This window comes from Tinamus guttatus, unplaced genomic scaffold, assembly GCF_059628265.1.
Source record: "Tinamus guttatus ecotype Peru unplaced genomic scaffold, ASM5962826v1 Tinamus_guttatus_pri_ptg000104l, whole genome shotgun sequence".
NCBI lineage: Eukaryota > Metazoa > Chordata > Aves > Tinamiformes > Tinamidae > Tinamus > Tinamus guttatus.
Genome location: NW_028288638.1, coordinates 4,650,594 through 4,666,014, shown reverse-complemented (window position 1 = coordinate 4,666,014; position 15,421 = coordinate 4,650,594). Strand labels below are relative to the sequence as shown.

At 38.2% G+C, this 15,421-nt stretch overlaps 1 protein-coding gene across 3 annotated transcripts in view; it reads left to right on the top strand.

Annotated features, from left to right (window-relative positions):
- UBP1 (upstream binding protein 1) overlaps positions 1 to 15,421 on the top strand; it is a 45,680-nt gene that overhangs the window by 21,475 nt on the left and 8,784 nt on the right. For 2 of the 3 annotated variants that reach the window (XM_088520916.1, XM_010211612.2), the window contains 7 exons: positions 2,059 to 2,210; positions 5,827 to 5,903; positions 8,569 to 8,674; positions 9,266 to 9,372; positions 11,054 to 11,206; positions 11,356 to 11,466; positions 11,996 to 12,103. In XM_088520916.1, the coding sequence (XP_088377042.1) occupies positions 2,059 to 2,210; positions 5,827 to 5,903; positions 8,569 to 8,674; positions 9,266 to 9,372; positions 11,054 to 11,206; positions 11,356 to 11,466; positions 11,996 to 12,103 (814 nt within the window). The remainder of the gene's footprint in view (positions 1 to 2,058; positions 2,211 to 5,826; positions 5,904 to 8,568; positions 8,675 to 9,265; positions 9,373 to 11,053; positions 11,207 to 11,355; positions 11,467 to 11,995; positions 12,104 to 15,421) is intronic. The other variant, XM_010211613.2, reaches the window with a different exon arrangement.

Below are 15,421 nucleotides of genomic sequence, written 5' to 3'. Positions count from 1 at the left end.
TATGCCAGGATTGCTTCCTGTCTTTGCCTGCTTTCCTTCTCGCTAATAACATCTCCAGAGGCTTCCTCCTGGCAGAAAGAGGCCATTTTGGGTGCTCGGTTTGTTCTGCTCTAGCTCTTACTTTTTGGGGGCACTCAAAGGCAGACATTGACAACTTAAATTTTTCACAGTTCAGAAGCCTTTCTTCTTTCCTGTCAATCCAGCTCCTTTCAGGTAACTGGGGGGTAGTAGATAATGTAGCTGCCCTTTATCTTATCAGCACTATGTGAGACTTAGGCTGAGAAGGAAAAGTTGGGATGAACCAGGGGCATAAGCAGCTGCACTCCTCATATCTAAAACTAAGTCAGTGCTATATTTAAACTTTTATGACACAGACAAATTGCTTGGAAATGTTGTCTTTTGATTATCCATGTATGAGCTGGAAGTCAAGAGCAATTACAGAATTCTATTTAAAACACAGTCTCTCTCAGAATGGAGCAATTTTACTTCATAAATCCTAGAGTGCAAAGAGTAAATAGCAGTGCAGTACATGTAAGGCATAATTTTAATGTATTTGTAAAATAATCCTGTGGTTGTGATTGGTGCAAGTAAGGTGAATGTGAAAGAGATGCATGTTTAGATTAGAAAAACTGAACCAGCAGGTGTGAGGCAGATGTATCTAGTCAGAAAAGAAATCTTACTTCAGTTGGGAAACTAATTTTCAAAGAAGGTGGAAAACCAATGTTTACTGTTGGTGGTGAAGCTGCTTTTCTTACCTCTGTTTGGGGAAAGCCTGGTTTACTCTTTACTATTCTGAAACTTTAGAATCATAGAATGCTTGAGGTTGGAAGGCACCTCTAGAGGTCATCTAGTCAAACCCCCTGCACACGCAGGGTCACCTAGAGCACGTGGCACAGGACTGCGTCCAAGCGGGTTTTGAAGGTCTCCAGAGAAGGAGACTCCACAACCTCTCTGGGCAGCCTGTTCCAGTGCTCTGTCACCCTCACTGTTAAGAAATTTTTCCTTAAGTTTCTGTGGAACTTCTGGTGCTTCAGTTTGGGGCCATTACCTCTAGTTCTATCAGTGGCCACCAGTGAAAAGAGACCAGCACCATCCTCCTCACTGCCTCCCTTGAGGTACTTATAGACACCGATTAGATCCCCTCTCAGCCTTCTCTTCTCCAGGCTGAACAGGCCCGGCTCCTTCAGCCTCTCCTCATAGGGCAGATGTTCCAGGCCCCTGATCATCCTTGTAGCCCTGTGCTGGACTCTCTCCAGCAGCTCCACATCCCTCTTGTACTGTGGAGCCCAGAACTGGACACAGTACTCCAGATGCGGCCTCACCAGGGCTGAGTAGATGGGCAGGATCACCTCCCTCGACCTGCTGGAGACGCTCTTCTTAACGCACCCCAGGATCCCATTGGCCTTCTTGACCACGAGGGCACACTGCTGCCTCATGGTCAACTTGTCCACCATGACACCCAGGTCTTTCTCCGCAGAGCTGCTCTCCAGAAGGTCAGTCCCCAGCCTGTACTGGTGTCAGCCTCCATTTTTACACCTCCATTTTTTTTTCCAATCATCTTATTGCCTTCCGTAACTGAACAAATCTTGCTATGTATTCTTTCTATAACTAGTGTTTCCTGCTTAACATTTTTTATCCTGTTCAATACCCTAAAGCCTAATAACAGGGTTGAGAAATCTTCAGTGCCAAGAGAATTCGTAGGTTGGATGTAATTATTCTGAATGGGGAGAAGGATTTTTACAACCTAATTTACTTTGGGAATAAATCATTTCAAGGAATAAAGTACACACATTAGTATTAGCTGCCTTATGTTAGGCAATCAAATAGGTGAAATGTTATTGCCTACTTAGCTCCATCAGCAATGTGCATGCATCGAAGCCTAAAGTCTTGGTGGATACCACTCAGATTGGTTTTATTAATGAAGTCAGTGCAACAAAATTCTATATGTAGTCTACTGTGAGTTTTTTTTTTTTTTTTTGTAAGTAACACGAGCTGTTCTTAATCTTAAAACAAAGCAGGGCCAACAGCCTCACAGTGTTTCTTTGTTTTTCTTTTCAGTGATGTTTTGGCACTGCCTATTTTTAAACAGGAAGATTCCAGCCTTCCACCAGAAGATGAGCCTAAACATCCACCCTTTCAGTATGTGATGTGCGCTGCAACATCTCCAGCAGTAAAATTACATGATGAAACTCTTACATACTTGAACCAAGGTTGGTATTTATGTATAGCAGGCACAACGGTAGTACATGCAGCTCACTCAATATCAGGATAATTAAGTGGTAGTAATAACAGATAAGTGGTGATCTCTTCAAGACAACTTCTGGGAATTTGAAGAAAGAAAATACTAGTTGGAGGGAGAGGGTGGGTATTGAGTTATTTATCAGTATTTCTCAGGCTTTGGATTTTCAGATTTTTTTTTTTGTTTTGGAGAAATAAATAAAAATACATTTCTTAAATATCCTGATGTATTCAAGACCTAGAAGAGCATTATGCTGCAGCTTTAAAAGTAGAATTATTTCATGTTTTGATGCTTGTAGATACACCCAGGGTAAATACATTTTTTTAAAAATGAGATTGGATATCTTACTAGTAATTTTACTTTGTTCACCTGTCAGGTTTGCAGGTATAGTCTCTTGTTGCCTCCCATTCTCCTCTTTGTAGTCTGTTTTCTTTTTTTTCTAATCTTCTTTCCCCCAGTCCCTGGTCAAAGAAGCAGACAGAGCATATTTTCTAAGCATACAAAAGTGTTTCAAGCCTAAGAAGGAGAATGCAGCAGCTTCAGATAGTAATGACTCCTTACAGTATAAGGCTTACTTTATATTCTTGTTTAAACTTGATTGATAATAGGAAGTTATTTGGACAGTATTTGCATAAAGTGTTTTTTGGGGATGCTTGTGAACTACAGAAAAGTACAAAAACTTGACATGTCAATGTTTAGCCAAAAAGTTTGTGTCTCAGCTTAGACCGCTGTAATGCGACACTCTGAAGCTATAGTTACAGACCGATCTCGTATTTGAAATGTAAACATGAGTGCAGCTGCCTTTGCGGTCACTGTGTATTTCACTTTTGTGTCTCTGTTGCTGAAAGTCACCCAGATCTCTATCTCATGTGAATCGCTCTATTTTTGCTTATAGCCTGTGGTTGGCTGGCGTGAGAATATCATTTCCTTCCAGCCCCGCCCCCTGCGCTCACATGGGGCTGTAGCTGCTTGGTAAAATAATCTGAAGGTAGCCATTACTGCACTGTGCAACTCCCCGAGGCTCTGGAAATGTCACTGGTATCTTTAAGTGTAGGCAGCTAAGATTCTGAGCTCAAATCAAAAGCACTGCTGCGTCTCATGCTTTTTTGTTCCATGTTGATTTCCTTTCTGTAAGTTTATTTGTTCAGGCTTCCAGGCTTTAGCATTCTTAAGATCAGATCACTGTTCCTTTTTTTTTTTTTTTTTTCTCCTTCTTCTTTGTTTTTGTCTTGTGGATGTGGACCCAAAATCTCTCAGCAGAGATGCCCCAGTTCTGATGAAATTAAACAGTTTTGGCAGTCAAGTCCAATTAAAAAAAATGCATGTTTCTTCTTAACAGGTTAAAATAGTTATTGACAGTTCTTTTTTTCTTTTTTTCCTTGATTTGTGAGCTATTTAACATAGTCAATTGCTTGGTTTATAGAGTTGATACATATATATTTTGTTTGTGTATTGTGTTGATAATCCTTTCTGCTCAAGTTGGAAATGCTTTTGGTAGTATGAGCTTGTGCTGATGACTTTCTAGCACTTGGAAGTGTTTAACCATGTGCTGAATGCTAGCATATGTGTCAGGACTTTGCAACTAATTTAATATTGCTATGATGACAAAGAGTCATTTTTAGTTTTCTGTGTGAATAGGGTCACTGAATGCTTCATCTTATTGCATCCAGTCTTGTTAAGTACACCTTAAACATTTTTAGACTCTTCTGTTGATAAGACTAATGTGGATTCTTTAGGTGATTATTAGTGTCTCGCAGAATTCAGCTATCAGATTGGGTCAGGTTTCCTATATTTTTATCACTTTTTAGACCCTGTGTTCTGTAGGCAGGAGAGAAAGTACAATTGCAGCAGAATACTAGCCCAGCAACATGCTTTGCACTGTCTTTACAACTTTAAACTCTGCAGAAATATACTTTGTTTTCTTAAGTGTCAGGGTCCAGCCTCCCTAACCAAGCACAAAGCTTGAAGCTTTTGCACAGTGTGCTGGGGAAGCAGCACAAATCTGCCAACTCAAGGAGAAATGTGCTTGTTATCGGGAGTCTGAGCCTGCTTTTTGAGTAGCACTGTATGAAATGATTGTAATTGTTTCATCTGGCCTTGAAGCTCTTTTTCATAGTAATTTGTATTATCAGATTTGTTTTTCAATATTATTTTGCTTTTTTTACCACTATACTCTGTAACTTTTCCTGACACCAAAAAAGAGCATATACTTATACCATTTTTCCAAATGAATATGAAAACAACTGGCCAATTTCCCTTTTATTTTAAAGCTTGAGACAGAAAGATAGTATATTTGCTATCTAGGTTAAGGCATTTTCCCACTAGTTTTTCCATTAACTGTTAGTACACCCCCTGTCTGCATTCACATATTTTTATCATATAATATCATTGTAATAAAGCTGGCTTAAAATAGGTGTAAAAATAATTCCTGTTCTCGTTGTTAGTGTTGTAGTTTTAACTCTGATGTGCTAATTCACAGAGTTATCTGTGCTGCTAGAGGTGCAATGGCTTAAACAGTGGGAGATCCAAGAAAGTAGAGAAACTAGCACATAGACAGCACTCAGGATATCGTCTGATTAAAAGCAGTGCTGTAGCACTTGCATGCTTTGCAAGAAAGTCATTTTGCCAGAAGGTTCAAGATTAGAGAGTAGAGGGTAGCTCTCCAGGCTGTTTTTGTGCTTTTAGTTAGTCTGGTAGTCCTGATTTTTGTCTTCATCGCATCCTCATTTTTAATGCCTTGTGGTACCTATAAAAGGTTAATAACACTCACTGAGCAAATAGTCAGGAAGGTGATGTTTGTTTGCTTGTTTTTCTTTTTTCCCCCTTTCAAAATATCAGAAAAATGGAATAGAAATATTTGAGAAAGTTTTATTGTTAGGACTAGTGTAAAACAGATACAGATAAATCAGACTCTAGAAGGTTTGTTTTAACAATGAATATGTGCTGTCCAACATGCAGAAAAAAATATTGTAATTCAAATAAATTATATCTAGTTTTCTCACTATTGAAAGAAAAGAGTTAACCAAATTCCTTGGGGGAAGAAAACAAATTTACTATTGCCTATGAAAAATAAAATGGTAAGTAGCTTTCTTGAAGTCTTATTTCTGAGATCAGAGCCTAGAAATCATACAATGCCAGCAGACACTTGAGCAAAATTGTATAGGGGAGAGTAATACAAATTGTTGGTATGAATTTATAAGAACTCATTGCAGTCAGCATTGTTTCATAGGACCAGTCTCTGGTTCATCATGTGTTGCCTTTCATTAGTTTCAAAAATAAAGGAAATCAACTTTTATAGTGATTTTTTTTTCCAGGAATAATTAGCTAGAGAAAACAAGTAGTCATCCTGATGTATAGTAGAATACTTAAATTTTCTGAGTATCTGTAGTTTTAAAAGGGGTCAATATGTTTTGCTTCATTGTTGTGCAGATTCCTGTGCTGTGATGTGATAAAATTTTAAACAGAAGTTTCAGGTACTGCTGTTCGTGTGTGTCGCATATAAACCGAAAGCTAATTTGAGTGTGTTGAACATCAGATGGTTTTGTGCTTTGACTGTTCTGTTGATACAATCCTTTTTCTCTTCAAAGGGCAGTCCTATGAAATACGGATGCTAGATAACCGGAAAGCGGGAGACATACCGGAGATCAATGGAAAACTGGTGAAGGTGACCTGAAGTTCCTTAGACAATGTTACTAACAAACCTCTGTTGCTTGCAGATGAAAAGAGTAGTTTTGAACCTCTCCTTGTACTCTTGATTCATGGAGGCAGATGGGAAGTGACTAGCAGCTCTGACCAGTAAAGAAAATGGGCACAGTGGAACCTAATGCTTAGTTTTGTTGTTTCATTTCAGGTTTACTACCAATTAAAAGAATGTACATGTATACATGTCCCCATTTATGAATGGGTTCGTTTCATGTACATTCAGATAACTGAAGGTGAGATAATCACTTCGTGTACCATTTATGAGGTCGATAGTCTGTTCTGTTTTAGGATGAGATGAATCTCCTGAACATGCCCATTTTTTTCTGCTCAGTAACTTGACCTCAAGTTACTAGAGTTAGGTGGGATAAATCCAATCCAGACACTGTACATGTTGTTAATGTTTTTTTCTGTTGTCATTGGATACTTGTTCAGAACGACTGTTGATCAATGGAATATAAAATAAGGATGTATCTGGCTATGAGTATCCAAGAGAACACTCTCTTGTATATGTGTATAAAATGGTTATTTCATGCGCAGCTTAATATATCTCGTTTACTAAAGGCTTTTTTCCAGCCAGTTTTGAGCCATTTTTTCCCTTTTCCAAGGGATTAGGAGATGTGGAAGGAAGCTAGAGATTAATTTAGGAAGAAGTGGAGGTACTGTGAGCACGTTTTTAACAGATGCCACAGAAGACACATGGAAACAATCTGTGGTTTTTGCAGAAGTGGAATACTGCACATAGAAGACATGTCCATAGGAAAGCAGACCTGTCTAATTCTGCTGCCGAGGAACAGATTGTTCCATAACGGAAGTCCTGTTCCTAATTGCAGATTTATCTCCTTACTTTTTAACATTAGCAGTGGGTTCTGTGAGTCTGAGGTACTGCACTCAGTGTAAGAGTGAGGCAAACTGATAAACATTTACTTCAGTGGATAAATAATTAGAAGACTTGCTAATGGAGAAAAAAATACCTTTTTTTCTTAAATATATGAACATTTTATCAAATTTTCAGAAGAAATATTACTCATATTTTATACTGATGAAGAAGGAAAACACTTTTAATTAAAGCTACTCTTCCATTCACGCTGAAGAGTACATTCAGAATGTTGTGCCTGTGGGAGACTGAGTCTGTACATGTCAACTTTTTGCTATGTCAGTTATACAATCTGATTGACTGTTGTAGTCCAGTGTCTTTTTTTATATCTACTGGATGCACATTCAGAGATTATTTCTTGAAATACTAAATGCACGTATAAAAGCAGCGTTCTGAGCTCTACAGTTAAACCTGGCCTGCTGACTTGCTGCTGTGGTAAATGTGTTGTTACTTTGCCCTTTCACAGCTTTGAGGAGTCTCTTTGCTCTGTTCTTCCTGGTTCACCTATTAGTGATGAGCCAGGTGGTAGGCAGATGAGGACAAGCATTGTAAAAGTTGGGGGTGAGGGGGGGGAAGTAAATTTTAGTGCAGCCAGGCATGGTAGTGTAGCATCAAGAATCTTTCCATTTCAGGCAGGTAAAACTCTAATCCCAGTAATTTAAGAAGTTTCTTTTCATGTTGGAAGTGTCTGCAGATACTTCATGCTGCAAACGCGATAAGCTGTTTGCAGTGGAAAAGGTGCAGAGGGTGGGTATGTGGTAAAGAGCAAGGGCTTCAAGAACTTTAGAAGTTCTTAGAAATAACTTTAAACAACTTAAAATAACTTAGACAACTTTAAATAACTTAGAAATAAAAACGAGAACACATAATCCATCTTGAACAGGCATTTCATTTAAAAGTTGTGGGGTTCTTTTGAATATTTCTACCACTGTTATTACAAGGAGAGCTGCAGACTAATGAGAAGAAATAAGATATTGAATTCTTTTGTCTACATTTTTTTCATCCAGTAGCAATTTGTCTATTTTTGTTTTGTCCTCTCTATAATAATTTGCTTTGTATGTGCATTTATAGCAGGATAAAAACATTTATTTCTCATAGCTCTCAGACCCCTGTTTCAGCTGAACTGGTCACAGGCATGGGGGTGGTTGCATAATTGATGCTAGCTGAGAAGTGAATGGTGTCCTTGCATTTTAGATGATTATTTCAGCTACCATAGTTGGGACATGGTGCAAGCTACTTATTACTTCTTACTATTAATCAAAACAGTATGTTTGTTGTAAATAAATTTACTAGGAAGGAATTTTCTATGGATTTTATTCCTTAGAACAGTTTACAATAATTCACAAAATTTCTAATGGAAAAAAATGCCAAAATATCTTTCCTGTCTTTCTGAATAAATGGAGTCTTTTGTGTTTGTTTTCTAAAATGAGTCTTCTTTGCCTATGCAGTCTTGGTACTGCGCAGTCAGTCTTGCTGTGTTCACTGCAGTTCATTTATTAGGTCTTTAGAATATTCAATAAGACATAATTTCCTTTTGCCTTTTTACCATGTTTTCAAGCATCTCCTGCTGTTCAGTTCTAGTTCTGTGTTTTAGAATGTTTTGGGGTGACGCTGATTGCTAAGCTCTTCCCTGTAAATATGTTTTTATTAGCCGTATGGCTATTTTGGAATGTTTTAGTGCTTTATCACCAGCCTTTTTCTTTCCATGTAGTAACTTTCTGGCTCATTTCTTGCTTGTTTCCTCCTTTTTTAGAGTATTATAAGAGTTGTGTTCCATGACAGAAGGTTGCAATATACAGAGCACCAGCAACTAGAAGGTTGGAAGTGGAACCGCCCTGGGGACAGGCTTCTTGACTTAGGTATAATTGTGTCTGGTGGGCATTATATAAAATTGAGGTTCCAGGTTTAAATAGCTGATGGTCCCCTTGGTGCTAGGGGATGCTGATAGCAAAACCACCAAACAGTTTCCGTGTGCCTCCTTGTGGGTAGTTGGTGGGTTTTTCAGATACAAATGTTACTGTTTTCAGATCCCTGTGAAATCTCTAGTTAAGCGCTGCAGAAATAAAGTAGCAGTGTGCGGACTAATATTCATTTGAATTTTGATTACTGAATGTTATAGTAATTAAGAGAACACTGAGTAACATTTGCACCAAAATGGTTTCTTTATTTTGCATGACTATCATTTTTGTGTATGTAAACGGGGGGAGATAAGGGAAGAGAAAAAAGAAAAAGAAAAAAAAATTTTGTATGTTGAATACACTTCAGATTACTCCTGGGAAATGTTGTATGGGTTTTAACTTGCTTATTGTTAATAAAATATTGGTGGCTTATTAAACGCCCAATGCCCAGCTTTTCTCTGCTCGCCTGTGGTTGCTGGTGGTAACCTTTAATTTCTTGGATTTTCTTGGGATATTGCTATTTTAAAACATGTACTACTTATTTTTATGTAGATATTCCAATGTCTGTTGGTGTCATTGATATCAAGACAAATCCAAGCCAGCTCAATGCAGTTGAATTTTTGTGGGATCCAACAAAATGTACATCTGCTTTTATTCAGGTTTGAAACTTTACTTGTCTGGGTGCCTGTGTTTTTGGTCTCTTTCAGGTCATGAACACTCTGTAAGAAACACAGAACTGTAACAACTGGTATTTCTGCAGGGATTCCCAGTTAGCTTTTCATCTTGATTTGAGTAAATAAAGGCAGCTTTCAAAAACAATCTAAATAAAAAGTTTTTAAAATGACATTTTTAAGAGCTGTAGTGATTAAAATACATAGTCATACTGAGAATTAGAATTAATATATTCTCCCAAATAACTGTCACTGTTCCATTATTTCACTTAGGACTTCCTCTCCTAATGGTGTTTCAGCTCGGCGTCGAGTATGCCAAGTGGATCTTAATGTGCTACGAAGAGTGTTTTTGAATAGTTTTTTTCAAGGAAGATTCTATTTCACTTTTGCTTATCGTAGGGTTGTTTTGTTTTGTTATATCCAGGACACTTTAGCATGTTTTCTTTGGAAATTATCTAGATATTACTCTTAGCTTGGCATTGGATTTTTTTTACTCAAATCTTTTGTCTTCATTAAAAGTAGCAGTATTTCATACTCAGGTTGCCAGAATAGTTTAATATCCAGGTTTTCAAATATTTAGTGCAAAAAAAAAGACATTTTTGTACCTATAATTACACAATTACTGAAATTTAGCCTTGCTTGAAGAAGCATGAGATGAACCATTGAATATTTTTAATACATTTTAGAGGAAGTGATAACAGACTTTCTGAAAATGGGGCTGATAGGTGAATTACACTTGCATAACAGCTATTCCAAAGGCTAGGGAACGCAGCATAGCAGCAGTAATTGCATGTAAAGCTTCGAATCCCAATCCATGGTTCTCTGCTGTTGCTTCGAGCCACAGAAAATAAAAAGATAATACTGTTGTCTTAGGGAGTGTGAAGTTTGCTGGTGTCCATGGTGCATAGCTGACTTGATATTCCGGAAGCAAGCAAAAGCTGGGAACACTCTCCAGTGAAATTCGTTCAAATTCTGTTACACTTTTTCTATTAGGGATCTTTTAGGAGTATTTTTAGCTTATAAACCCAAAGTCTTTAGGCTGATGTAGTGCTTTCAAAGAGTTTTTTTTTTAAAAAAAAAAACAACAACAACAACAAAACAAACAAACAAAAACCCAACCAAACAACAACAACAAAAAAAGGGACTTAATTGCATTAAGAAAGCATGTAATTAGTACTAATGTCCACTGACTTTTATAGAGAATTAGGCATTAAACATATTTATAAACAATCTGCTCAGCCAGAAGTTAAAAACTCTAGTCAGAGACCTTGTATTATTTTGGTAGTATTCATTACAATTAATTTTCAAATTTATTTTAGCTATAATGCGTTGAACAATAGTCGTTTTAAGTATTTGCTTGCTAGATACTGTTGTCATCCACATGTATTTACTGTAAGGCCCAGCATGAGAGCTTTCACATGAGGTTCTCATTTAATGACTATCTATAATGACTTCAGGTTTTTGGAGACATTGTATTTGTTTTGGTGGACACGTGTGGGTCTGTGTGGACAGAAGGAAAATGAAGCATTCATTTGTTATACGACTTTGTCCTTGTACAGGCTTAGATGATTTGTTACTTCCCTTCAGGGAATGTGTGTAATCATAGTAACATGTGCTTAAGTGTATGTCTAGAATACTTCTAAGTGCGTTTTTTGCATATTTTGTGTAGGTACATTGTATCAGCACTGAATTTACCCCTCGTAAACATGGGGGAGAGAAAGGAGTTCCATTTCGGATTCAAGTTGACACTTTTAAGCAGACTGAAAATGGAGACTATACAGATCATCTGCATTCAGCCAGCTGTCAAATCAAAGTTTTTAAGGTAACAGTAGGAAAAAACTCGTAAATCCCTCAAAATCTCCTATAAAATTGGGAGGCATCTTTATGTTACTGCTTGACTTTTGAGGTTAGATTTTGATTACAAAGTTATTTTCTGTCTGCATTTTTGTTCATATCCCGGTTTATTTTTAGCCAAAAGGAGCAGACAGGAAACAGAAGACGGACAGAGAAAAGATGGAAAAAAGAACTGCACATGAAAAAGAAAAGTATCAGCCTTCATATGACACCACAGTTCTCACAGAGGTAACAAAATAGGATTGCATCTATTAACTGGGAAAAAAATATTGAGATACAACATATTTTAGCTACAGATTTGGAAGGGTTGGGGGAGAATTGGAGGTCTATGCGAGGGTAGGCTGTTTATTTAAGACATATGTCCAATAAAAGCAACATTAAATGTTAAGATTCTGTTTAGTAAACTTCATTTAGATACTCAATAGATACTAGCATTAAAACGCGCTGAGGTTGAACAGTATTTGATTTACTGTACTTATGGTACAGATCTAAAAACCTTACCGATTAAAAGCCAAAAAAAAAAAAAAAAGAGGAGGGGGGAATCTAGAATTATCTGCCAAATTTGAACTCCAATCTGTATGTTTGGATGCATTGAATTTAAGGCCAGAGCCTCAGTAGATTTTTACATTTTCCCTTTATTTAAACATCAGTGAGTTCTGTAAAGTTTTCTAAAGATTTCAAGTTTTTAAAAGGCTTTTAGATCTTTCCTCACTGTATAATGAAAAGAAATTGATCCACATCTTTGGTGTTTGTCCAGATGAGGCTTGAGCCTATAATTGAAGATGCAGTTGAACATGAGCAGAAAAAGTCCAGCAAGCGGACTTTGCCAGCAGACTACGGTGATTCTCTGGCAAAGCGAGGCAGTGTAAGGGACTTCTGCTTACCTTTTCATTGTGCAAGATTCCTTGTGCAGTGTTAGATATAGGAGAAACTTCCGTGATGCATATATATAAAGCAAAACCATTTTGATTGTTGTGGTTTAATTTTATTCGTGTCTCTGTACACCAATTACTCCATGCTTGTGCGTAGCAAAGGAATGCTTCCTAAATCTAACACATAAGATAAATTGTTGCAGAGGGAATGTTTTAACTTTTCAAGGTCAAGGGTGTTCACTTTATGTGAGTTTAAATGAAACAGCTTTTGCTTTCCTTTATGTATGTGACTAGTGGAAAGAGGAACAACAACGTTTGCTAGAAGTTTTAGTAGAAGATTTGTCCCATCTTTATTTCTACTTAGGTTCAGTGTAACTTTCTATGTTCATCAGTACTTTAAAAATTCCACAAACTGTTGCAGATAGTTGTTTATGAGCTCCTGTTGTTCGTTCCGCCATCCACCTCCTGTGCTGCAGGCAGCTTCAACACACTGAGCATACCCTGCAGCCTGGGGTGCCAACCCTGCGTGGCCCCTCAGGTGAATCTCACTGATACCCTGTACGCTTCTCCTCTGAGGGCCAGATTACCACAACGCTGTTTAAGGTGTCTGTCAAAGTCTTAGCGTTTTTAAGATAAGAAATAATCCTGCCTCTTCCACTTGGCTTGTTGAAATGTCTGTTAATAGTCTGTTTTGTTGAAAATAATTGTTTAGCTTTGTTGTTCGAATGGGCATGTTGTGTTTGCAGTTGTTTACAGCAGCGCTTTGGCAGTGCCTGCCTTACTCTTGGCCCTAGGACATAGTTTCATTTGTATTTGTGATCTGCTAATTGACATGTAGGGTTTAGGAAATAAAATTCTTAAATATCTGCCTTTCCCTTGTTCATGAAGCATGTAATGGAGGGAGAGGGTGAGAGGGAAGCAAGCAAGAGAGGGGGTTAAGTAGGATGTAAGAAATTCCTTCTGAGGAATTCCTTTTCCTCCCTGAAAGTAAGCACTGGGCTATCTGAATTTACTGTTTAGTCTTCTGTATGTGTGTGGTGGTGGTGGTGGGTTTTTGTTTGTTTGTTCGTTTTTCCACAAATCCTTTATGTCTTTTATTTCTGTACTGGATAGATCTATAGCTCTATGGGGAGTTAAAAGAAGGCAAAATGGGATTTCACCACTAGCATAGCATCACCTTTCTAATATTTGAAGAGATATTAGGAAATGAAGGATTTTTACCTTTTCCTCCCATCCCTTTCTATTATTGCATGTGCTAAAGAGAATGATTCTAGCTTTAAGACAGATGTAATAAATCCCTTGCCAGAATAAGACAAACTATAGTTAAATAATACCTGAAATTTGTCTGACCTGTTCATAAAATTCTCCAAAAATGGAAACTCAGCAATGTCTGTAGAAAGCTCCTGAAATGCTGAACTATGAAGGAGAGCATTAATTTAGCTGTAGTGAAGAAAAGTTGCGTATCAGCAGGTAGAAGCAGACTTCTGATGTGTAAAGGATAACATGAGGGTTGTTTCTTCACTGCTTGCTCCTTACAGAACATTCTTGGCTTCCTCAAGGCTTTGCTTCGGTTAAGCTGTTAACATCCCGACTGTCTCAGGTTTTGCTTTGTGCAGACAATGTTCTCCATGTATGACCGTGCTTGGTGGCTCTCCTCCGAGCTCTGCGTGGCGCTCCATGTCCCTCTTGGTGTGTGGTGTTTCCAGCAGCTCCACGGGAGCACGCGCTGCCCGCCCGGCTCACCCTGCTGCTGCCTCTGCAGCGCTGCCACCCCTGCCCTGCAGCCGGGCTGCCCCCTCTGCCCCTGCTCTGCTTGGGTAGCTCGCTACTCCACCTTTGCCTTAGCAAAATCCTCTCTTCGGATTATTTTTTTCCATTTGTCAAAATACTTTTGAGTTTTAGTCCTGTTTTATGAAGTACTCTCAGCCTTTCTAATTTGGTATAATCAGATTTAACCTGTGGTATATTCCAACACCATTTTTGTTTTTTTTCCAACACCAACGACGATTTTTGTCATTAGCAAAAATACTAAAAAGCCCCCGAAAGATCCGATGAAAGACTGTTTTTGCTGTGCTCACAGTGCAACCTTGGTAATCATTATACACTGATTAATATTTCCAAGCAAGCTGTGTACTCCCAGTTTGATCCAGGACAAGAATGTGTCTCTGCAGTGGGATGGCCCAACTCATCAGGCTTGTCCCATGCTCTTGTCCTCAGGCCTGCATTTGGGGACCCTGTGGAGGGGACAGGGGCCGCAGTGCAGGCTGGATCAGTGTCTCTCCCGAGGGCAGTTCCATCTTTGGAGAGCATCCTCCGAGGCGGTGAATCAGGAGATGTGGGTTGGTGTCCCGGCCTTGCCTCAGAAGCGCAGCTCCAAGGGAGGCGCCTGCCATCAGTCAGGCCCTGGAAGCAAAAACTGAAGTCGAGTTTCCTTAGCTCATGTGTAAGGATCAACGCCGTTTTACATATTATGTTGTTATATATTATTTTCAGGAATTCCAGAAACATAATTTGAGCCAATCTCTAGTCTGCTTCCTTTTTTCAAGCTGCTGTTATCTTCCTCCCATACCTAACCTGGCCACCTGATTTTATATATTGGATTTCTTTTTTTTTGCCCTATAAGCTCTTGCCAGGTTGCTAGATGTTGCTGGCATTTCTTCTTTTTTTTTTTTTTTTTTTCCTTATGATTTCTTCCAGCTCACTTACAATCCCATTTGGTCAAATTGGTCTCTTGCAGGGGTTCCTTCAGGAAAAATTGAATCTATTATCTTTTCTTTCCAATTGAATTCTTGTGGGATTCTGACATAGATGAAGGAGCTTGTTTTCTCAAAGGTCATTCTGTTCTTCTCCTATCCTTTCCTAAGAATGAGTATTTATTTACTTTGCCATCTTTTCCTTCTCATTCATTTTGGTATGGTTGCCATGTAGAAAAGCCTTTCCATTATTCCTTCACCTCATGTTTCAAAATTTGATGCATTCCCCAAAACTTTCTGCAGTTTTTATCTCAGTATTTTCCTTACAGATGCATAGTTAAATTTAGTGTCTTGTGATGTGGAGATTTGACTTTTTAATAGCGGTGTTAGGCTACAAAATTAGTGCTATGCTTGGACCTCACAGCTGATGTTTATATACAGATGGCCTTCTTACAGGGACAATCTTAGGAAAGAGGCAGCATTTTTAAAATTTCTTTCAGATATAGAGAAACTATAGCTTTTCTCAGGGAATTCATCTTTGCAAAAGTAGATGAACTTGTATCATGATAGTGGTCTCTGCAGATTTTTTTTTTTTTTTTGTATCCCATAGTTGGTTGG